General features: G+C 30.0%; 2 protein-coding genes across 2 annotated transcripts; both read right to left on the reverse strand.

The window, feature by feature from the left end:
* Window positions 1-2,508: 2,508 nt before the first annotated feature.
* On the reverse strand, window positions 2,509-5,036 carry LOC114180869 (receptor-like protein EIX2). Its single transcript, XM_028067160.1, has 2 exons — window positions 4,805-5,036; window positions 2,509-4,490 (listed from the first exon to the last, which is right to left on the reverse strand). The coding sequence occupies exons 1-2, from the start codon at window positions 5,034-5,036 to the stop codon at window positions 2,509-2,511; spliced, it is 2,214 nt and encodes a 737-aa protein (XP_027922961.1).
* Window positions 5,037-10,780: 5,744 nt separating this feature from the next.
* On the reverse strand, window positions 10,781-22,902 carry LOC114180871. Its single transcript, XM_028067163.1, has 12 exons — window positions 22,822-22,902; window positions 22,380-22,745; window positions 22,123-22,302; window positions 20,586-20,675; window positions 20,379-20,499; window positions 20,137-20,252; window positions 19,847-20,039; window positions 19,128-19,211; window positions 18,248-18,396; window positions 17,849-18,116; window positions 17,657-17,753; window positions 10,781-11,885 (listed from the first exon to the last, which is right to left on the reverse strand). Exons 1-12 carry the CDS (start codon window positions 22,900-22,902, stop codon window positions 10,781-10,783), a joined length of 2,850 nt encoding a protein of 949 aa, XP_027922964.1.
* Window positions 22,903-24,591: the final 1,689 nt, after the last annotated feature.

A 24,591-nucleotide genomic window follows, 5' to 3' on the forward strand; every position in this document is an offset into this window, starting at 1 on the left:
TTGACTTTTTGGCTTAGCACAACAAATAGAGTTGAATTTCGTGAGAAAACTTTATTTACAAGGAAACCTGGAACACAAATTCGTAAGGAAAGAATCTTGCACATTAAAACAATGATTCATTCTATCAGGAGTTAAAAAATCACATTATTTGTTTTATTCTCAGGTTTCTAACTTTCTTTGAAATATGATGCACTGAATCATATCAAATCCAAATAAATAAATAAAAGAAAAGAAGTGGAAATACTTAGGTAAAGTTGTGTTTTACAGTAATCCACGGGTTAGAAAATTAATCACATAATTGCCTAAGCTATTATAGCATAGACACTTTAAATTGTTAATTAGTTGTTTTTCTGTCCTTTACATGGGTTAAAAAATTTGGTCAAGAAAAGGGAAAAAATTAAATTTGGTAGAAAAAATTTGTTGCATGTGACATCAATTGTTTCATGACAGAGATCAAATAGGACAAGTCATAATGAAATCCTGATATTTATACTGTTATACTCTTAAAGTAAAAAGAATTACACTCCAACTACTCTTAAAGTAAAAAGAATTACACTCCAACTGATGAATATAGTTTTTGGTTTGTGACAAGTATAGAGAGACTCAGACGGAAGTATAAAATATTTGTTTAAACTGTAGATTTATGGTCTGTCATACTTATTCTATGTTTGATTTTGTTGTGTGGTGGTAGGCATTGAAAGACAAAGTGTTTGACAGGTTCCCATTTTTATCAATTACCACTATATATACAAAATGGAAGGTGAAATTATTCAAGAGATCAGTCCGGATTAAGTTGTTATTTTACGACTTAATTAAATTTTAACTATTTTATAAAGTAAAACATTTTTTAATTGAATTTTTATTAAAAGAATTTATTTAATTAAGTATTTATTTTTACTTTTTTTTATTTAAATATCCTGTTTTCTAAATATAAGGATCACTTAGGTTTTTTCTAAATCATGTAATACGACATTTAGTAAAAGTATAAATAAATAAATTGAATAATTAATCGCTTTGAGTTTTTTTAAATCATATAATATCACATTTAGTAAAAAAAAAGACATTGAATCATTATGGATGTTGCAGTATTTTGTAACATGATTTGCTGTTTAAATGCTCTATCAGCGGTAGAGTTAGGTTGTTTCTGAGATCTCCGCAGTATGAACTAGCAAGTGAAGTTTCCTTTGTGAAACCATCACATTTCTTCTTTTTTATGTGTAAGGTGACTGCACGTTTGGAAGATGTGTGACTTATGGACGGAGACTATCATCTATATATCATAATATATCAGTTTTCAGTTTGAATTCGGTATGAATAAAAATTACAACAAAGTGTGACTCTGTACGTGGGTGGTCATTATATAGTACATTTGAAATAAAGAGAACAATATTATTTTTAAAGATACAAAAGATCAATGATAATAAAGTGTTCGCTCTAACTCAATTTAAATCATGATTTTAGATAATATATAAAAATTCTAAAGATTTTTTTATATTCTTATTATTGTTTATGTCTAATCACATGTTTATAATAATCGTTATTTGGTAAGTGTCTCTAGTCCATTATTTTAATCATTTTATATTATTTAATTGATGTATATATATTTGTATTAGTTCTAGTTCTTAATTTTAATATTTATTATTTTTATTTGGTTGATAATAAGTATAACTACACCTATATATATATTTAAAAATGTAATAATTATTAAATTCAAATTTCTTATAATAAATTTAAAATTCATATATATAGTATGATTCCTTACTATATGCGCACATTTTGATGTGAAAGTCTTGTGGGTAATTCCTGCAACATGGAGTGGAAAGACTTAGGTTTGGTCTTTCACAGTAATCCATGGGTTAGAAAATTAATCATACTAATTGCATAAATTATTATATCATAGACACTTTAAATTGTTAATGAGTCTTTATTGTTCTCTCCTTTCTATGGATTAGAAAATTTGGTCAAGTAAAGGGAAAAAAAAAATTGGTACAAACACTTTAAGTTCTGTATATTTTATATATGGGTTAGAAAACTAGAGAAAGACGTACAAAGAAGCCTAAAATATTTTTTATTTTTAACTGTACATTTATTCTCTATATCTAAAAATAGACCCCATTAAATCAGTTCACATTCTTCCTAATACCAATATTTCAAATGTTTGAACATATCCTCCAAGTATTTTAAACAAAAGTATATTATACGTAGTTCAAATTAAATTCATATACTTGAATTTTTTTAATTAAATTATAATTTCTTGATCTAATAACCCAAATGAAAAATTTAACTAGAATTTATCTACAATAAGTTCAACATATGTAGTATTTTAGTTGACATCTACTAAGATAATTTACACAACACTATCAAATTTGAAAAATAAAAATCAAACAAGACATAAATAATATGAGAAATGGTTTGAAAATTTTATCAACTGGCAATGTAGTGTAAATAGAATTAATTTCCATGTTTTATTACAATTTATTTTTCATTATACTATATAGAGTACTTGCATCAAAAAAGAGATTGAAGTTTAAACCAAACATAGTTAAGGAAATGAAAATAGGTATAACACCATGATCTACAAATGAGCAAAGGACCGATCACTGTCCAAAATCCCACGACAAATCCAAATGTCATACTCACAAAAAACCAGTTTATCCCATGTTTATCCTTACCTTTTTCGATGTGATCAAAATTATCAATTTTTGTAATGGTGCTGCAATTGATGGGTAGTGGTGAGTCGCATAGATCATTCCCAATGAAGTCGGAGGCATCAAATGTTTGCAATTGAGTTCCTGTTGGAATTTTCCCCTTTAAATGATTATAAGACAAATTTAGCAAACTTAGAAAGCTCAAATGTGAAATGGTTTGAGGGATTTCACCAGAAAGTTGATTCTTTGAGAAATCGATGGACAATAACGATCCCATGTTACCGATGCTTCTTGGAATATGACCAATTAGTTGGTTGTGGGACAAGTTCAAAAATATCAAACCATTTAAATATGTTATTTCAATTGGTACTTCTCCGGTCAATTGATTATTTGACAAATCAATACTTGTTACCAATCCCAGAATGTTTTTGTGCTCAACTATTCTTCCCTTTAGCAAAAGAAGCACACCAACGGTACCAATAACGGAAGAATAATCTGTCAATGTTGGTGAATATTCTATAATAGAATTTGTACTTTTATTCATTAGTGTCATGGCACTAAATTTATTGAAACAAGTAGGTATACCACCGGATAAATTATTTTGTGCAAGGTCTAAAACTTGAAGGAGACTCATTTTGCATATTTCATTTGGGATATGACCAGAACAAATGTTTGAACTTAGGCAAAGGATTCTCATATTTAAGAACTTTTCTCCAACCCACTTTGGAATAGTTCCTACGAGTTTATTTCCTCTCATGTCCAAAAGTGTCAATAATTCATTCTCCATCAAACTCGTAGGAAACGTTCCTGAGAGTGAATTGTTACCAAGTTGTAAAAACTCCATTGATTCCAAGGCACCCATGGACGGAGGTAAGTTGCCGACAAAATTGTTGCTCTGCAAATTTATATACACTAAATTTGGCCAAAACATCCAACAATTAGGTATTTCTCCCCACAAATTATTAGAAGCAAGATTGAGAAACCACATTACATTGTCATCATTATTACATAAAAAATTATCCATGGATTTGTAGAATGAATTGCTTGAAAGATCTAAAAAGGCCACGCCACGTGAAATAGGGGGCAATTGACCACACAAGTTATTTGCACTTAGATCAACAACATCCATAGATATTGGAATCGTTAATGTAGCCCCAAGGTTACCATGGATGTAATTGTGAGATAGGTTCACAAAAGAAACTTGAGAAAATGTTTCCCAAAACCAAGATGGAATAGAATCTAAAATCCCTGTATTAGACATAGATAAATGGTGAAGGTTGCTTTGTGAGTGAATCCATGATGGAAAGTTGGGACCTAATTTTCCGGTGCTCATATCTAAGTCGGTAAGTTGAAAAGTGGGATTCCAATTGGGATCTACTTTTAAAGTGAAATAGTTTTCTGATGCATAAAACTCACTCAAGCTTGTAAGATTTGAAAGATGATCTTCCATGACCACTCCTTCAAAACGATTATCACCAATATCAAGGAATGACAATTCGGAGAGCGATCTAAGATTTTCAAATGGATTTTCACTAAGTTGATTATTGGATAGAGTAAGATATCTCAACGATGAAAGTTTTCCAATTGATCTTGGAATTTTTCGACCAATTTTGTTGCTACAAAAATTTATTGTGATAATACTTTTATTAACCTCAAATTGATTTGTCAGACTTGAAAGTCTATTGTACGAGAGATCAAGTACAATCAAAGAAGTCACATTTCTTGAAAATGTTAGAATTGGACCTTCAAGTTCATTGTGTGACAAATCAAGTGTAAACAAAGAAGTCACATTTCCCAAAGAAGTTGGAATTGGGCCTTCAAGTAGATTGCACGACAAATTAACTGTTACCAAAGAAGCCAGATTTCCTAAAGAAGATGGAATAAACCCTTTAAGTTGATTGTCCGACAAATCAAGCAAAACTAGTGAAGTCATATTTCCCAAAACGTGAGGACAAATTTCCTTTCAAGTCAAAATTTTCAAGATTTGTGAGGTTTTGAAAATCATCAGAAAGAGTTGGTAAAACTTAAAAATAGACAAACAAGTTTTTGAGTCCAAACACGCACATCAAAACATAAGAAATTAGAAAAGGATGAATTTGAGAAGGAATTGAAATATGTAGCACAAGAATAATTGTCGTTCAAGTTATCGAGATGACCGGAAAGATCCAAACAAGGATTATACTCTTCGGAAGCTTGTTCACTCAAGTTCTCATCGGAAGGAGGAGGTGGAGTGCCAAGGTGAATCTCTGCAACATGAGATGTGACGTTGTTGCAGAGAATTTCATTATACTTCTTGGCAGTAGCATTCCAAGAAGAAAGTGTTTTAAAAGGATCTTTCAGATTTTGCTTCAACTTCAGTAGTATCTCTCTTTCACTTCCGATGCACATTGTCTCTCTGCATACACTAAAGGAAACCCAACAAACATGAATCAACACCATAATCAAAATGGAGGAATTCATTTTAACACAACTTCTATGCACCAAACAAGCGTTTCTTTTTTTGTTACTAAGAACTGCTTATTGCTTATGCATGCTAAATACTCTTTATATACTATCCAATTCATTGCTAATAAAAAAAAAAATAGAATAATTCTTCCCCTTGCTTAGAGAGAGAAAAGTCAAGAACTTTTATCTACTAACAATATTTCTACCAATCTACTAATATCTACTAATACCTACCAACAGAGCGAGAGAAGAAAATTAAAAAAGATAAGTACTAATTCACCCTTACTTAAAATCTTGATACATATCCATTCTTTTAATTTTTTTGTCATTTTATATCTCAACAACTAATCGATTAACTAAAATATCCTTATTATCAACTAAAATGCCACTTATAAATATTCTTATTATCCTTCTTCTTGCGGTTCCTCAAAATGAAACCCTAACCCCACCTTTTATTAGCGTGCCTGAAATTGTCATTATCAAAAATTTTAAAAATAATTCAAAATTATTTTTAAAAACTCCACCTAATTTGACACGGTAGAAATGAGTAAGTTTTCGATGAATTAACGTATCGTTATCTTTTATAAAAATACTTATTATTATTCTTATAATAATAATAATAATAATAATAAAATTATTATTACTATTGTTATGATTATATATTATTATTATTTATTACTTTTACTTATTATTATTGTTATTATATTATTATTATTATTATTATTATTATTAATATTAATATTATCATTTATTAATATTATTACTTATTAATATTATGAAAAGATTGATCATAAATCAAATAAAAGGAGATCCACTCCAGAAAATTTTTCTGAAGCTCAAATCAATAATAATATAAAATATAAAATATATGTATGAAAGGAATTGAGTGATTACTAATGTATTGTATTTATAGGTAAACGTAGACAAAAATGTAAAAGTGATAATTAATTATAAAATAAATTATTTATTTGATTTATGATTTCCAAATGTATGACAATTTTCAGACTTAATGGAATTTCTTATCTATTATGCTCATAATTATATTTATTGTGGGATAATATATACATATTTTAACATGAGAATATTAATATTTATTTAACATTATTTTTCAGTCTGGGGATTGAGAGGATAAAATATATATATATTATGGTTGATATAAAATAAAATATAATGTTAAAATTAAAAATAAGTTATTTCACTTAATCTTCAAGTAAGCGGATATTATTCCTTAAATAATTTCACTTAATATGTTGATGTGGAAGTTCTCTCGATGCTATATAATATGAAATGGGTAATTGGTGTTGAGAAGTGGATGTTTGTTTTCTTGTGAGCTTTCTAACTTTCTTATGGAATAGAAAATTAGGTTGTCATATGCAAAGACTAAGCTATTTCAAAGATGGAGTTGTTTGTTCCTTATGTGTTAATAATCAAACAATAGAAAAATTATTTTTTCTAGTAGAAGCACACCAATAAAATAAGAGTAAAAATAAAAGTTTAACATAAGTATCCAAGTAATAGATTTATTGAATTGTAGTAACAACACGTAAATTTACTCTTCATATTTATAGTAGACTTATCCTTTTTCATTCTTCATATTTATTGATATTTATTGATATGAGACTTTAATAAATACTCACTTAAGAGTTGTGTCCAAATATTTTGTCTCCCAAGTTTCACCAACTTATATACACTTAGGTCTGTCACTCGATGTACATCTTTGATCCCAGCAATTGTTGTCATCTCTTAATAATTATTTTGACCTCACTGCTACCAACTCTCTGTACAATTGCAATAAACCAAATTTCTCCTTATGCAACTATTGTTAATAGTTTTCATAATTCTATTCTCCAATTGAAACAATTGACATTTTTCACAAAATGTAAGCTATGACATCGAAGAATAAAGATTAAAGTTTTATAAAAGTTAAAAGAGTCGTAATACGAACCAAGATGTATCAAAATTTCATAAAAACAAATTTTAATTTTGGGTCAAAGTTTAGAAATTAAAAACATACTTAACTTAGGAACATTATTTTTATTATTCACAAATATTTTATTCTAAAATATCATAAAAAAAAATTTTCTCATTTTTTGTTATGTTTGTTTGGTTTTGCAAGTATTTCCAAATAATTCAAAAAATACAAAAAATAACATAAAATTTTCAAAAACTAAAATTTACAGTAATTTCTTTTTTAATTAATCCAGTCTCAATAGATAATTAGTTTTTTAAAAAAAAAAAACTAACTTCTATATGTTATTCACAATAAAAATAATTTACAGTAAATTTGTTTACACACCCTTCACAGAGTTTCTAAGCTTGATAATCTACTGGGGTTTGATAATTTTGTAACAAAATTGAAATTGTGTTATTTTTAATGTTTGGATAAATTAAAATCTTAAAGTTGAATTTTTTTTGGAGAATACAAGAGCATGCAGCTAAGATATCATTACAAAAATTAAGTTATTGTCTGATCTTAAAATTGTGTTAAATTCTTTTAGAACTCTCTTCAATCACGGAACTGATTGCTCCCTGAAACAAATAAGAATAATGCAGATGAATGATATCAGATTGAAAGAGAGAAATAAAAACAAAGTATTAAAATTCTATTTAAATTGTTTGCAATTAAATTCTCTTCATTCTCTAAATAACTTGTTTGGATAAAAGCAATTAAAATATCTTACATTTTAATTTCTTGTTTGGATAAAATAATTGAATTTCTTGTGTGATAAAATTTCATTTTATCAATATTTATTCTAGGCTTAATTATGTTTTGGGTTCATGATAAATTTGGAAACAGGTCAGTAATGCTTGTCGGGTCAACAGGTCGGTTGGGTCGTTGGGCTTACCCGACACGTATGGGTCGTCAGGCTTGCTTGACACCTCTAGGTCCTCTGGTCCACCAAACCCGTGTGGGTCGTCGAGCTCGCCTGTCCTACTTGGGCCATTGGACTCGCTAACTTGTCTTGGTTGTCAGGTCGATTCAGCTCGTCTATGTATTCGAGCCCACCCGGCTCGTTTGGGTCGTTAGTCCTATTTGGGTCGTCAGGCCCGTTCGACCCGTTTATGTCGCAGGGCCAGCACGACACATCTTGGTCGTCAGGCCTACCTGGGGCGGTGTGGGTTGTCGGACTTGATCAACCTGTTTGAGTTATCAAGCCCGCCCGACCCCTATGTATCATCAAGTCACCCTCGTCCATTTGGGTCGTCAGGCCCGCCTAACCTGTTTGGGTTATCGGGCCCGCTCGACCTATTTGGGTCGTTGGGCCCACTCGATTTGTTTGAGTCATTGGGCTGCTCAACCTGTTTGTGTCGTTAGGTTAGTCTAATCCGTCTGGATCATCTTGTCAGCCCAACCTGTCATTAAAGAGGTAAAAATATTAATCAATATAGCTTCAACTTCAACACCAAGAACATAATGGGAAAGAAAATCAATAATTCTATGTCACTGTAACTATGACTGAAACAAGCTTCATTGGAGTTCATCCATAGTCTGTGATTTCTTCATTATACAAAGAAAAATTGCAAATTACAATATAATACAGAGAAAAATTCAAGAACTTGTTGTCAAGGTCCATGGTAGATAATTTGACATATTTAGTTCTTCACAAAATATTAAAATCGTGTAACTTTTAGTAAATGTAACGACAAAGAACATAAACTTTTATAGTATTTTAAGGCACCATAACCATATATTTTATACTACTCTTTGAAGCATGAGAGGAAATTTCTTCTAGTGTTAACTTCATAACATAATCTGTTCTATAAACAATCTCATAAAAATAATATTTGAGTTGTGTAGTGTCAAATTATAATTTTTGTATATGTTAAAATATTGTTTTTTATATACTTTTATTTGACAATCCTAAGAAGTATTATTTTATTTTTATTCACGTAAGTATGATATTTTATTATTATTAATTAAGTATAATAAAGTTTATTTTTATTAATTAAGTATAATATTTTGTTTTCTGTGGTTTCAATGTATAATTTTTTTTATATACTAAACAACATCAAAGGCATCTTGCACAGTGAAACTCGAGCGTCTTCCATCCTCACCGTTCCCTGCATCAAACCTCCCAATATCGAAGCAATTTGGTAAGCCATTGATGCAGAACACAAGCTTGTAGTCGGTACTATCGTTTTCTACTTTCCCTTTATCTCCTCATTAGCCCCTATCACCTTACACTTACATTTAATAACCCACCCTTCAGATGCATTCCCTCTTTGCCTTTTCATGCTCCAAACCACATGTTCATGCCTCTCAATCTTCACTATTTAATTACAAAATAACACTCACTTCTTCATTCTAATTTCTCTTTAAATGGAAGGACTTGAAAAAAAAATAGTAGATATTAAACCAGCAAAGCTGTTTTAGCCTAATGATTCCATTCACTAGAAGAGCTCTTGATTTGGAAGAAAATTAATTGGAAAAATCAACCAATTAAGATACTTACTTTCCAACCAAAACACCATCTCCAGCAACAATTTTTGTTATGATCTGTAATTCTCTTCAACTCCATGATTTCCATTCCCATTCTCTCTCTCTCTTCTTGCTCTTGCACTCCAATATATTTAACTCATTGGTTTAACTCATTGATAGGGCAGTAGCTGAAGAAGCATCCTGTAATCAAATATTGATTAATATATTTAACTCATTGATACCAATAGTGTTAAAAGACAGAGAGGATGAAGAACTTGGCATTACCCCAGTTTTTCTATAAGTAGGAATATTTTCTTCAAATGTTCTAAGTATTGGCTTAACATCATCCTTATTGGTGCAACCTTCAAATAATTTCTCCCTATCTCATAACTTATCTACAGCAGAAGGAAGAAACTGCTACTAGTCTTTATAGTCAAAATGTAATAAATGTTTTGAAAGTGATTTACCTTTTTGTTTGTTTTTAACATCAAGAGGTGAATTATAACTCTTAGTTATTTACGGCTTGGGCTCATCTATTTCAATATAATTTGTGCCAAAATACAGAATCCAAAAGAAAATGCTTTTCAAATTCCAAAATTGGAGGCTGGACTTTAGTCACATTTGTTTGAGAGGTTTTTCCTGCTTTAAGTCCTTTGACAATGCCACCTAGAATCTCTAGCACCATGGTCTGCACCAAAATGGTTAAGTTGATTAAAAAACTTGTTAATGGTGTGAACATTAAGATCCAAAATAAGGCAACTCAAAGAACCTCAAACCTATTTCTTCTTCTGTAGAAAACTAGTCCTTCTACCCGTGCAACGCACGGGTTTTTTTTATATGTAATAATTGTGGTCATAGCAATGGGTTTTTGGATATTTAATAATCTATATGATGATAATCTAATGTTTTAAAAAGATGTTGACGTTTATCAATGGAATAGATCAATTTAGAATGTAATTAAAGTTGTATGTCAAGTTAAGATTTGATTTCATTGAATATTGTCGTCAAACACCAACAACAAAAATATGAGTAATACAGAACTTTGTTAATATAAGAATTAAAAAAGAATAAATTACATACCTAGAATGTATCCTTTGGTATTGAAGTTCATAACTTCCTTTTGTACACAATGACTTCTTTGTTCAACTTTTTCAGTACAATGATTTTCCTACATGGCAGAAAATACATAAATCAATTGATATATATTTATAACAGTTTTGAAATGAGAAATAAAATTCTAAATGACATACCTATAATTGATTTCTTTTCAAAGAGTTTCAAAAATTTCTTTGTACACAACGTTTTTAGTTGTGTTTGTTACCTTTCCATCTTCATCCAATATAAGTATTTTCAATCCTCTTTTGGTTTTGACTCTAGAAATAGCAACATATAGTTGGCCATGTGTGAATACAGGTTGTGGAAGATAAAGGCCAACTCTAGAAAGCGTTTGTCCTTGACTTTTGTTAATCGTCATTGCAAAGCATAAAGATATCGGAAATTGTCTTCTTTGAAATTTGAAAGGCAACCCTGAATCAGATGGCACTAAATCCATTCTTGGTATAAAAATGCTGTCACCAATGTTTTTTCCAGTAATTACAGTTGCACATATTACATTCTTGCCTAAATGTTTGACTTGCAATCTTGTGCCATTGCATAAACCTTTTGCTTGATCAATGTTTCTCAAGAGCATAATTGGAACACCTGTTTTCAACTTCAGTTTATGATTTGGTATCCCTGAACATTTGATATCATTTAAAAATTCAGATGTAAACCATTCAGATTGCACTTCATCTTGTTCATCAGATTGGCAAGGTGTATCTGAACTTAAATAAGTCACCTCATCACCACCAATTAAGGACAACATGAAATCATTTACTTGCTCTACAGAATCATTTGTTGGGCACAAAATTGCTCCATCATCAAAATAATTAGGATTCAACATGTTAACCACAAATTCAGGATAGACAAATTCAACCAATGACAATAAAGGTAAATCTGTGTTTGTAATTAGGATCTGTTCGGGAATTTCAACAATGCACTCACCATTTTCATTTAGATCCATTCTTGCGTCTCCAATCTTCAAAATCCAATCAGCAAATTCTTGAATATCATTGGCTGTTTCAGTATTTGATGTAGTACTTAATCTCATGTTCTTGGATAACTTTAGCACTTTACAACAATTCCATAACTCTGAATAGTTGATTGATGATTTTATGATATCAAACTTAGATCCTTTTTTGATAACTGGTAGAATTTGTCTAAAGTCACCTCCTAACACAACTGCTTTGCCACCAAATGGTTTGTCTTTATTGGCATCATCAACATTTCGCATAATATCTCTTAGTGTTCTATCAAATGCCTCAAAACACATTCTATTCATCATTGGTGCTTCATCCCAGATAATCAAACTGAATCATCGTTTGTTGTGTCTGAATTATTATGTTGTCTTGTTGTTTCATCATCAAGATTGAATTTGTTTTGAAGTGATTGTATGACTTGAAAAGGATATTTCACAACTTTATTCTTAGAAACAGAATGCGACCCAGTTAAAACATCTGATCTCCAACCTATGAAAAACAACCAAAAACAATTGTCCTACCTGCATGGGCATTGTGAGTATGAATCCAAATGTAATTACCTGCACTGGAATTGTTCTTATTTTGTCCATAATTTCTCTGACTGTTATTGTTAAAAGCTGGAGTCATTAAAAAACATTGATATAAAATCTAAAATTGTCATTTCAACATGTATATATCAAATTAAGAATAATGTACAAATATACCGAAAGGACTATGGTAAGTTAAAGTAGAAGTTGCAGATTGTGAAGTGATTTGTTGTTCAACTAAAGTACTTGAATAACTTGAGAATTTGTTCACAGTTTCTGCATTGAAACGAATGTTAGTTTAAAGTGGTACGGATTTAATATTCTTCATAAATAATGTTACTGTTAAGCATTGGAAGAACTTGACAACTGACCAATTTGACTGTGAAATAATGAATTCACATTGTGAAGGTTGTTGTTGTTGTTGTCAACATCTGGAAAAGGATTATTGTAGAAGCATTGTTATTAAAGAAATTAAAAAAAAAGTATGGTGCAGAAGCGAAACAAACTTACTTCATTGATTAAGTTAAAAACATTCTTTAAAGATATAGATTAGATAGAAAAAAACTTACTAATATCCAACTGTTGTAATGGATTCCTTTCTATATTTTGGTGAAATGATGTTTGTGATACAGTTGGTTTATCTGTGAGTTGAGACGTATGGTTTGCAAATCTAGTTTTCTTTCTTGCGTTCTCTTCTTTCTCATCTGCAACATAAAAAAAAATAGAAACATACAAATGCATCATTTCAAAATAACTGATTGATGAAGAATTAGAAAACTTAAATGAATTAAGTAAGATGTTAATGACTTACATGAATGTTGAGGATTTTTTGCATTGAACCTCTGTTGTAGCAGCAGTTTCCTTCTCAGCCTTGCATTTTTACAATCGTTATGCTCCATTACAGTACAGAAATGTTATGGAATAGTTTCAAAGGTTACAATGGAAGAAGCAAAAATAAAGGTAAGTTGACTCAATGGATGAAAAAGTGTTTACTGTTTTATTCCTATATTGGTGAATGTTTTTGTTAAACTTTTTGTTGTAGCTGGTACCTCTAATCACAATTTTGGAAACAGAAATATATGTAATTATAGTACGAAGCAGTTTTTTGAGAAGAGAAAAAGATAAAAATAGAAGACAAACATAAAAAACAGAAAGAGCATGCAGTACTGAGTGTTACTATATCAGAAACATTCATATATATAGGACTTATTTCAGAGTTGATTTGTTCTTGCAACTAAGAAAACATTTCCTTTATATGTAGGTACAATCAGACGTTTTTTTGAGTCAGTACTATATATAGAAAAACAAAGAGAACTTTTTCAAAGGAATTATGTACAATCTTAACATCATTATGTATAAAAATGATAACATACAGTCAGTGTACGCACATACTAAAGCAACATACATCCATACATATGATTATAAAAATGAAAACTTTTCATTATTCCTCCTACTATATATGTTTCAATTTGATCATATATTTCTCATTTGAATTAGAGAACAAAATAAATTTATTTCTGAATATGCTACCATAACAGAGAAACTTCAAAGAGATTTCATTGATAAGAAGGTAGAACTATACATATGCATTGCTGAAAATAAAAGAACTTGTAGGTTGAAAAGTACATAAGTGGCAGAAATTAAAAAATAACTATTTATTGTAACTGTAAATTAAAAATTACAATATGTTAGCACTTTGACATTCTGATTGCTTTTCATGTGGTCCACCTCAAACACCAAGTCAATAGTTTGATGAAATCCATGAGCAGTGCAAAATTCCTTCCAGCCACTTCCAATTTTGCTAGACTTCTTAGGATGATTTCTCAACAGTAGTTTGCACTTCACTGTTTTAAGCGGTCCATAAAGATAAATGTATTTAAAACTTCCTTGACGAAGATAATTGCCAAAATCAGCTGGCAAATCCTAAAGAAGACATAAAGTATTAATGAAATTAGTATATGGATTAAATTTTAAAAATAATTTCGAAATATAAATCAAGATACGATACAAACATCCATTTAGTAAAAAATATGAAATTTATCTCACCAGATGGCTAGCATTGCATTGATTTGGATTCAGAAATATTTTGAAATGCAACTTCGGTCCATCTGTCATGGGTTGATCTGCCTGAATTCTTTTAAGAAAACGTGCAATAGACAAAGGTTTGCATTTACTGGGAAAAATAGTGATGTGGAAGCAAGAATCACCAACATATCCAAAATAAATAGTGTGAAAATCGTGAAGATCATATATGTGCCTTAATTCAGACCATCCTCCAATTAGCATTGGTTTTTGTAAATTCTTGTTATAAGCAACCACATGTCTATTGCCTTTTTCATCTCTTAAAGTCCATTGACGCTGAAGATCGTCATCATAAAGAATGGCGAATGCACGATCAACAAAACCAACAACCTCGTACAACAGAATTTGTTTAACAAAAAATTGGATTAGTTAACGTTAAAAACAGGATATTGTAAAAGAGAAGAAGAAATCCTTCTATGCAATAGAAAGAGTAGAAGAAATCTTGTAAAAGAAAATACGTCTGAAAAGTTTGACAATGAACTTACCTCGTCCTGAAGGTGAATAATAGAGAACTGGTACCTACTCATTCTATAAATAACATCATCTTCATTGAAGTTGTTTTCCATTTGGTTGGACTTTCAGAGAGATAGTACAGAAAAAGTTTGAAGAATGTATAATATCCTTGAACTGATCTTGCCGTCCAATGTTCATGGTAGAATGTAGATGAATATTTATTTATAGAAGACCAATGACAGATGAAAAGACGGGACGATTCTAAATAGATTCTTCAACAGTAACGTAATTATTACTGCATTGGAAAACTGGAAGAAGATAATAACAAAATAAAACATTAAAAATATATAACGTTACTAAAAATATATTAAATTATTCTATTACGCTACAAATATAATAATATAATATATGTAATATAAACCAATAACATCACTCCAAAAATAATGTATAATATTATACGTATAAATTTAATACTTCATTCGTACTTGTTGTATAAAAAAATGTCAAATATATCGTAGAAGGTTTAAAAGTTATTAACAGAAGATGAGCCAAAAAAAGTATTCAATAGAAAATGTATATGGCATCCAATTCTGTTGTCAAAACTTCAAACTGTCAACAGATAATTCCTTTGCCATATTTATATTATTTATGAAAAGTAAATATTATGAAAAATAGACATTTAGAATTAATGTTATGAGAAAAAATATATATATGTTATTTATGAGTGGCACAAGTTTAAAGAAGAATTCTTTGACACAAAAAAGAGGTTATTTACGACTTCCATTACATGATGCTACAAAATGAAATCAATTTCAGCAAGTTTTGATGTAGCTGGAAGTACTCTATGTTGACAAAAATTGAAAAATGTCAACAATATCTTCTGCACCAGCATATAAAATTATTTAAAATCTAAATAAATAAACTAAAAAGAGCATAATATTGTTATCATGAATTTGAACATAGATGTTGAGGTTCAGATGCAATTAAAGATAAAATTTAACATAGAAGTTGATGTTCAGAGGAATTTAAAGACAACAAATAACATAGACATATTACATCCCCAAAATGAAAGTCATAAAAATAATAGTCTTGAAATAGAATAACTAAAAGTGGATCTCAAATCGCTGATTTTTCCTTCTTAATATTTCTTTTTAAAAGCTTCAATGGAACATTGTCTTCTTCGATGGATTCAAGTGATGCAGCTTTCTTTCCAGATTCTCTCTTATGTGAACTGCTAGCATCATCGTTGGTTGGATTATCTTGGATTAGTTCAGGTGATTGGGATCCAGACTCAATTGTTTCTTTGGTAAATCGTACTAATAAATCCTACAGTATTAAAAGAAAATTTATTAAAACAAAATCGACATAACAAAAGCAAAACATTATTAAAATTATGAAAGAAATCATTGATTTTAAAAACATGAATATAAGTTGTATACCTCTGAAATATTAACGGTGGACTCATTCACTATACGCAATTTTTCCCTGCTAAACTCACCATTCCCAGCATAAACATCCTTCAAATAGGTAGAAATAATGAGATGATAGAAAAGAAAAACCTCACTGAATTATAAAGAGATTATAATGTAAAAAATATTATCTTAAATTACATCTTACCACAGATTTCAACGAAGAATCATTGAATTTGTCAATGATATCATCATCAACACATATTTTCTTCACTCTGAAAGACTGTTCAAGTTTGAAATTCTGATCGTTCCTACTTTCCACTTTAAAAAGCAGACTTCTATCAACTAACTCATCAAATTGCTTAGGCAAATTTCCAGAAGAATTCATCTACAAAAAAATAATAATTATACATTGTGTAATTAAATATATAAGTGGAAATATTGAAGAGTATACCTTATCATGAGCGTCTAACATATCAGCACAAGTTTTTTTGAAAAGGGTAGTTGCATCCCTATCAAAGAGGACAAATGTGGTTGAATCGGAAGAGTCCATAACTCGGATTTTAATCCTATATCTGAAAATTGATAAATAAATTTCATCAACTTGATAAATTAATTTTACCATGTTGTTTAAAATTGACATTAATATTAAAAAACAATTCGTTAACCTTGGAAAGACTTTTATAACATGCTTGTTACACTTTTCACAAAAGAACATCTTGGAATCTGGATAAACAGCTTTGTTGCACACACAAGCAGTATACCACCAGTCATCGTCAACCAAGATATGCTTAATTGTTGCAAACAATATGAAAGTGGTGACCTTTCAATATAAAAAACATTAATGAATGTATTATTGTCAATACGAAAAATAGTACAATGATACAAAAATATTTTCTAACCTCTTTACAATCTTTTAGACCTTGAATGTTGGTTCTAGGTGTAAGTGTTAAAAAGTCCTCTTCGACAGTATTTTTCTGAGAAAGTTGCGTTAATCCTTGAGAGGGAGATTCATTGTTCTCAATCATTCTGTGCAAAAGGAAATATTGTTATACTCATAAAAATTAAATATATTATTGAATGTATGTATATCTGAAATATGAAGTTCACGCAATCAAGGATAATTTGCATTACAAAGTAAAGAAAATATAGTGTATGTCATATCTGAAATATCAGATACACTATACTTTTAAATTTAAATTTCGAATAGAAATTACCTTGATTTAAGTTCAGATGCTTCCTTGAAGTTAACATTGTACTTAATACGGGTGCAGAACTTACAATTTTGAACTTGAACCTTATCTATATTTAAAAATATAGTGTATGTGAGAGTAACATGTAATAATTAGTACAAACTACTTTGTAAAAGTAATAAGAAAATTTTACCTTGAAAAGTTTTGACTTTCGCAAATTCTATGCTTACAGCAGTATTTTGTACTTCTCCACTCGAAAGAAATACATTCAGTTCATCCACATAAATACCAAACAAAGTACACTCTATTCGAAACCTAAAAATTTAAGTGCAATATAATGTGATGTAGTTATTTGGAAAGAAATATAAAAAGGAATTTAATATAGTATAGATATACAATACCCATCGGCTTCTATTGCTATGACATTTAATTTTGTTGTCTTTCCATCAACTTGCAATTCTCTTTCAGTCCCCACTCCGACCAGTAATCCCAAAATATCTAAAATGCATTGTATACGTGCTAAATCAGATACTTAAAAAAAATGTTTATTAAGAAATAAATTAATAGTTACGGAACTAAAAATATTGACTTACCAACCAAATAATCAGTATCAAATGCAGAGGTTGTCAATAAAGACAAAGGTGTGTATTGTGGTTTAATCTCAGGAACCAAATTAACATTAACCAAAGAAACTTTTGTACCAAACTGAAAATTTATCTTATAAGGGTGGTGTGTTGTTCTGTATATTCCAGAATTCGGAGCAACACTGAAGTTTTGTATAGCATAAACATGGCCTTCAGAAATGTCATTTTGAAATTTGTAAATTAGAGTACGTCTAATTGAAGCATGTATTTTAGAACCCTGAAACACATAAAATGAACATTTATAAATTTTAGTATAAATTTGTTTAGCATACCACTATTTAATAAATACAAATTTGTAAATGAAAGTAGGTGTAATGCAAGAATTTAAAGAATAAGAATAATAATAACCTCTTTGTCTTGAATAACGAACTCCATGGAAAAAGGACACCTCTGCTTAGTGAAATCAGGAACAAACCATGAACGAATGACCCTAGCGATAATATTCCAATTTTCCTTCTGGGGGCTTACTTCGCTTATGCTCTGGCTTTGGTTAGGAACTTCACAGAGAGACATGTTGAACTCAGAAGAACAATATTGAAATGTGAGAAGTAAAAAAGACCGGATTAGATTGGAGACATATTTATACTTACATACATAAATAAGGAACTAATAAGACAAAATTGTTATGCAAACCAATAAAGTAAAGAAATACCAAAAAAAGGTTGAAATAATAAATTACTCATCACATTGTATTTTTTATTTGTCAAAGGAGAGTAAAGGAAGTTAAACGATTAATGAATACGTGGATATGGAAATTTTTGAAATGGTAAAAGAAAGCAAAAAGTAGAATATATTCAAATAAGGACAATTCAAACATGTTGTACGAACGTTTTGACAGAAGTCATGGGAATATATATTGGTTAACCCGGCAAATAACATCTATTGATGTCAGAAGGAATCAACTATTGATATTCATTTATTGAAAGGTTTCATAGTAAAGGAAAATTCAGAGAAAAGCATTCTGATCAAAATAAAGCATGAAGCACATTACTTGAAAGTGAATAAAGAAGGGGTTGGCGTGATGGAGTAAGCAAAAAACAATTAAGAAAAAAACTGCATATACATGCATACATCCTGGTTTCTTATGCATTCACGAAAGAGGAAATGTAGAGAAAAGTGATAGGAAACGATAATGTCTTAGACGAAATTTCAGAACTGCAAATGTCATATCATTTCGTCTGTAAAGCAACACTACTATATTTGTACATAAAACAAATGAAGTAGATACCTGTGATGACTGCAAACGTTAATGGCTTGTAAGAATACGTTAATGTATGTGAAACGTCTTCTGGATGAAGCAACTGTGTTGGATCTGTACAAAAAGACAAATAAAAGTATGGTGCAGAAGCGAAACAATCTTCTAAGAGAAGGAACTGTGTTTGAAACTTGTAGGAGAAGGCACTCGTTTGGATTATTTAAGTAAATAAAGTGAAAAAATAAAAAGAAATATATATCAAGAGTACAATTAAATATTTTATGAAATGACGGATGCTTACACCAGAAGAAATGTCGTGGAAGGTGGAAGATAAAGAAACATAATGAAGCAGTGCAATATGTCATATCAATAGACATTGAAATGAAAGATTAAAAAAGTATTATAAGGGATGTGTATGAAAAATGTTCTGGATAGCTATATATTTAAATATAGATAAAAAAAATTAAAAAGCAGAGACATGATATGATTTGTGTCTGACAGTAATTAAATGCAACAGATTTACGTATATGGAAGAAGATATGGAGCAGGTATGAGTAAATAACTTTGCAGAAGTTCAAAATAGAAAGACTAAAACATATACATATATCTAATATAATAATAAACAACTAAACTTCATACAAAACATACAGATTATAAATCTGTTAAGAAATATTGTTTATAGATTGTTCATAGCGGATGATAATAATCATTTATATTAAGAAGAACATTGACATCATTGCTTTCTTGTTGACCGTCAACCTCAAAAACAATTAAATCTTTTTCCTCGAGTCCATGAACTTCACGAAAACGTTTCCATCCACTTCCTATCTTGACTGATCTAGGTCTAATCAACAACTTGCATTCAACTCGTGCCTTTGGACCGTAAAGAACAATGTGTGCGAACTGAGTGTTAGCAAAATATTGTCGTAAGTCTGAATTTAAGCCCTGGAAAAAAAAACAAAAAATTATGGACACAAATTACTTTTGTAGGTGTCAAGGTTAAAGAAAATAAATGATGGACAAAGAAGATAAACAAAATCACCAGAAAGCTTGCTTTGCAGTTGTACTTAGAAAGCCGGAACTCAAAATGAATTAACTTGGTCCTTATGAGAGGAGCATTTGTTCTAACATGACTTAGGAATTTATGGACAGTTGATTCTGAACAATGATCGTAAAAGTGTATTTCAAAAACAGAATTCCCGAGATGCCTTAAATAACATAGTTTCGGTGGTTGAATTTGATAAAAATTTCTTATATCAACCCAGCCATCAGTAATTCGCGGACCATAGGTATTCATGTTGAAGGTAACATGGTGAGCATGGCCTTTTTTATCACAAATAGTCCAACGTGGTCCCAGTTCAATGCCTAATTGAATGACAAACAAACGATTGACGAACGCAAAATCCTTCATAAGAAAAACAACATAAAAACATAATTAGTAAAGGATGTCGGAGAACAGTGATGGTAAATAGTAAGCAAATTCGCAAAAACCTGGTCTTCCATGAAAATAGTAAAGAATCCACCCTTCCATTTTGAGCCAAGTATGGATTGTTCACCAAGGATGCATTGCTTAGTTGTCATCTGTAAAATTGGAAAATTAGGTTTGTTTTGGCAAATATAAATTAAACGGACTGTAACAGTGTTGAACAAATTGTTGAACATGATGAAAATAACAGCTTCTAAGAACGTCTGTTTTAAAAAATGACAGAAAGATAATGAACAGAACATAATATCAAAAAGACTGCTTAAAAAAATCAGAGAAAGATGCTTATAAAAACATGAAGATCAAAATCGATTATAAAAACATGAAAGGAAGATGAAGATCAAAAACGATTATAAGAAAGGCTGCTTATAAAAACATGCATACAATATGGCAAGAAAGATGAACAGAAAATAATATAAAGACCAATGCTTAGAGACACGTCTGCTGGTAAAAAGGAAACGAAGATGAAGATCAAAACCGAATATAAAAAATGCTGTTTGTAAAAACATCCATAGAATATGGCGAGAAAGAAATATGGTGAGAAGATATAGGAGATGAAGAGAAGTAGAGTTGATAAAAGGGTTTAACAGTCATACCTTTTTGTAATGAATAACAACTTCTGGAAGTGCAAGAGGAAGGCTTGTTATCGCAGTGTAATGGTGTTAATGTGAAGCAGAGAAGATAAGTTAATTACTTTCATCCTGCAAAAAAAATTAATGAAACAAATATATACCAGACAGTGGAAGAGTCTGGAGATGGAGATAAGTATGACACGGCAACAGACACTGCAATCATCATTCTCGTCAGAGGTAAAAAAAATAATGAGAAAAACGTTTCAAATTTCTAAACGTCTCTTGGAAAAAGAAATGGTCATTAATTTTATCGGCTGAATGATTTCAAATAATGAAAGAGTGTTGCAGATGATCGAGGAGTTCAATCATCATTACCTCGAGCAGTGGAGTAATTAATGCGGGGAAACCTGATAGACTGGGTGATTTGAAATTAATAAAAAGGAATATTTATTGAAATATTAAATGAAATGATTTATGCTAATTAAAATTATAAATATTCACATGTTGCTCAGGAAACCTAATACTATATAATGATTCAAATTTAATGTCTTTTAACGACGTGTATGATTAAAATTATAATTGAAAAAAACATTAATTTATATTCTGTTTAAAGTAATGATTTAAATGTAATAGTTTAATTTTATAAAAATATATTAGTCATTAATGTCGTGTACAAAACTCGTAAACATAAGAAGAAATAAAAAATATCATAAAGACTTAATGTATAAAAGCAAACACATAGACTAATATATGTTATAAGTGCATACAAAATATAGTTGACCTAAAAATCTTCTTATATATATATATATATATATATATATATATATATATATATATATATATATATATATATATTTATATATAAGAAGATTAACAAAAAGACTATACAACATGTTATAACTTAAAACCAGATTAATGGATAAAACACTTTGATATGGTTGGTTGTTGTGTGTCGTTCAACTTCAAAAAAAACCTGACGATGATCATCTGCAGAAAGTTGATGAAGATTACAAAAACTTTTCCAGCCAGTTCCAATCTTAACACAATTAGGTCTTATGATCAGTTTACATTCGACTTGTCCCCGTGGTCCGTGTAGAACAATAGATCTAAGACCACTGTTTTTAAAATAAGTCGCTATTTCTTTTTTCAAATACTGCAACAAAAAGGAGAAAATATCTTACTTATTCAGAATGAATGTAAATAAATAATGAAAGAAAAAAAAAAACTAACCAAGTCGCTGGATCGACAGTAATATGTTGATAGTTGAACTTCAAAATGCTTTAAGTCTGAAGTATGTAGAGGACGACGAAGAGAAAGATGGTTGAAGAAGTTGGCTTTCAATGTTGAGTCGCAAAAACGTTTAGAGACGTGTAGTTGGAAGGACGAATTTCCAAAATATTTGAAGACAACCAATTTGTCAGACTCATCTGCATAAGAAGATATTAAATCATTCCAGCCTTGGGTGATCATTGGAGTGTGAATATTCATGTTGTACGTAACAGTATGAACATTCCTGTCGTAATCAACAATGGTCCACTGTGAACCAAGGTCCTTCAAATTACGTATTATGAAGAGACGGTCGACGTACCCAAAATCCTTCAAAATAAGGAAGGTTAGAATAAAGAAATACAAACCAAAAATAAGAAGGAATGTGAGTGAATAAAGAAAAAACCTGGTGTTTCAAAAACATAGTGACGAAACCACCAAGCATTTTGCCAGAAAGTATGGCTTGTTGTGTGCGCACGGATTCCATTGTTTCAGTAAATAGTGGGTATGAAGAATAATTGGAAGAGAAGATAATGGGTCACACAAAAGAAATAAGTTTTGTCAGTATGTAGACGCCAATATATAGAAAGAGAAAACGAAAGGTCATTACTGTTGCAAATATACAGAAAGAGAAATGGAAAAGTCATTCCTTTTGGTAGGGTCCGTACTTACACGTGAAGCGTGCATCAGAATTTATTCAATTAATTGTGAATTTAAAATTGAAAAAAAAGGACGACTTAAAAGAGAATAGGGTTGGATTATTTAACTTAATAAGGTGAAAAAATAAAAAGCAGAAGAAATGACGGATGCTTAAAGCAGAAGAAATGTCGTGGAAGGTGGAAGATAAAGAAACATAATGAAGCGTGCATCACAATTTATTCAATTAATTGTGAATATCAAAGTGTAAAAAAAGGACGACTTAAAAGATAATAGGGTTGAAATAATTAGAAAAATTTAAACAAAAAAAAATTACAATTAGAAATTTAAACTTTGTGAACTGTTATTTTGAATACACAGAGAATACAAAGAGTTTTTAAAAATCAAAAGAAGAAGTCGAAATAAATTAAAAATAATAAGAAATTACAACATGAAAAAAGCTGACATCTATGTCTGGCGTTCTCCACAGAAATGATGAACATAAGAAACGTAATTTTGCGTTTTAAAAAACATGTTTGTGTTTTAATCTTCATTTCAGAAAATAAAAAAACTGAAAATTAACATGAAGCAATATAGAGAAAAGAATAACAGAAAAATATGATATGCAGAAAGCTCAGAGATATACCTGGAGAAAAAGATGTATGTGGTTGTACTCTTCATTTCAACCTTGTATATACCTGGAAAATAAGATGAACAAAACAAACCATGAGATCTTTGCAAAAAACACAGGGAACCATAACAGTTCGGTTGAGAAACCAAAAAAAATAAAAGGTTTCGACAAAAACAAAGAAATCTGAAGAGAAGCGAGTCTTGATGTTGAACGTGTTTGTAGTGTTCATGTTGAACGCAAAACCATTCAAGGAAGACGATGAAGAGAAGAAGATGAACAGATGAAATGTAAGAAAGATATAAATAACCTCGCCAGAGTCGAGTTTTTACTTCAATTTGAAACAAAAGATTGTGCTTGTACTATTCATTTGAAGCATTTAAACACTGAAAAATCAAATCAAGCAAAGAACCAATAAATATTTTAAAGAAACATAAAGAAAAATAACAGTTAGGTTAAGAAACAAAAAAGTTAAGACATGAACAACAAAAATGGACAGATGAACGGGAAATCTCAGATGTTGAAGGTTGTACTCTTGATTTCAACCATTTATGTAACTGAAAAATAAGATGAAGAAAAAAAAACATTAGATCTTTGTAAAAAAATAGAAGAAAAAAACCAGTTAGGTTGACAAACAAAAAAAAAAAAGATATCCACAACAAAAATGGACAGATGAACGGGAAATCTCAGATGCATGTCTTTTTAACCTTCAGTTGAAGCCTCAAAAGAAAACAAACATGATGAACAGAGAAGATGAAACGATGAAATGAAAGAAAAATAGAAAAAACATCTCCATAATGGGTTTTTTGGTGGAAAAAGAAGATGTATGTGGTTGTACTCTTGATTTCAACCATTTCTGTACCTGAAAAATAAGATAAACAGAAAAAACCATTAGATCTTTGTAAAAAAATT

The sequence above is a fragment of the Vigna unguiculata genome, chromosome 4 (assembly GCF_004118075.2).
Source record: "Vigna unguiculata cultivar IT97K-499-35 chromosome 4, ASM411807v1, whole genome shotgun sequence".
NCBI classification, from domain to species: Eukaryota; Viridiplantae; Streptophyta; class Magnoliopsida; order Fabales; family Fabaceae; genus Vigna; species Vigna unguiculata.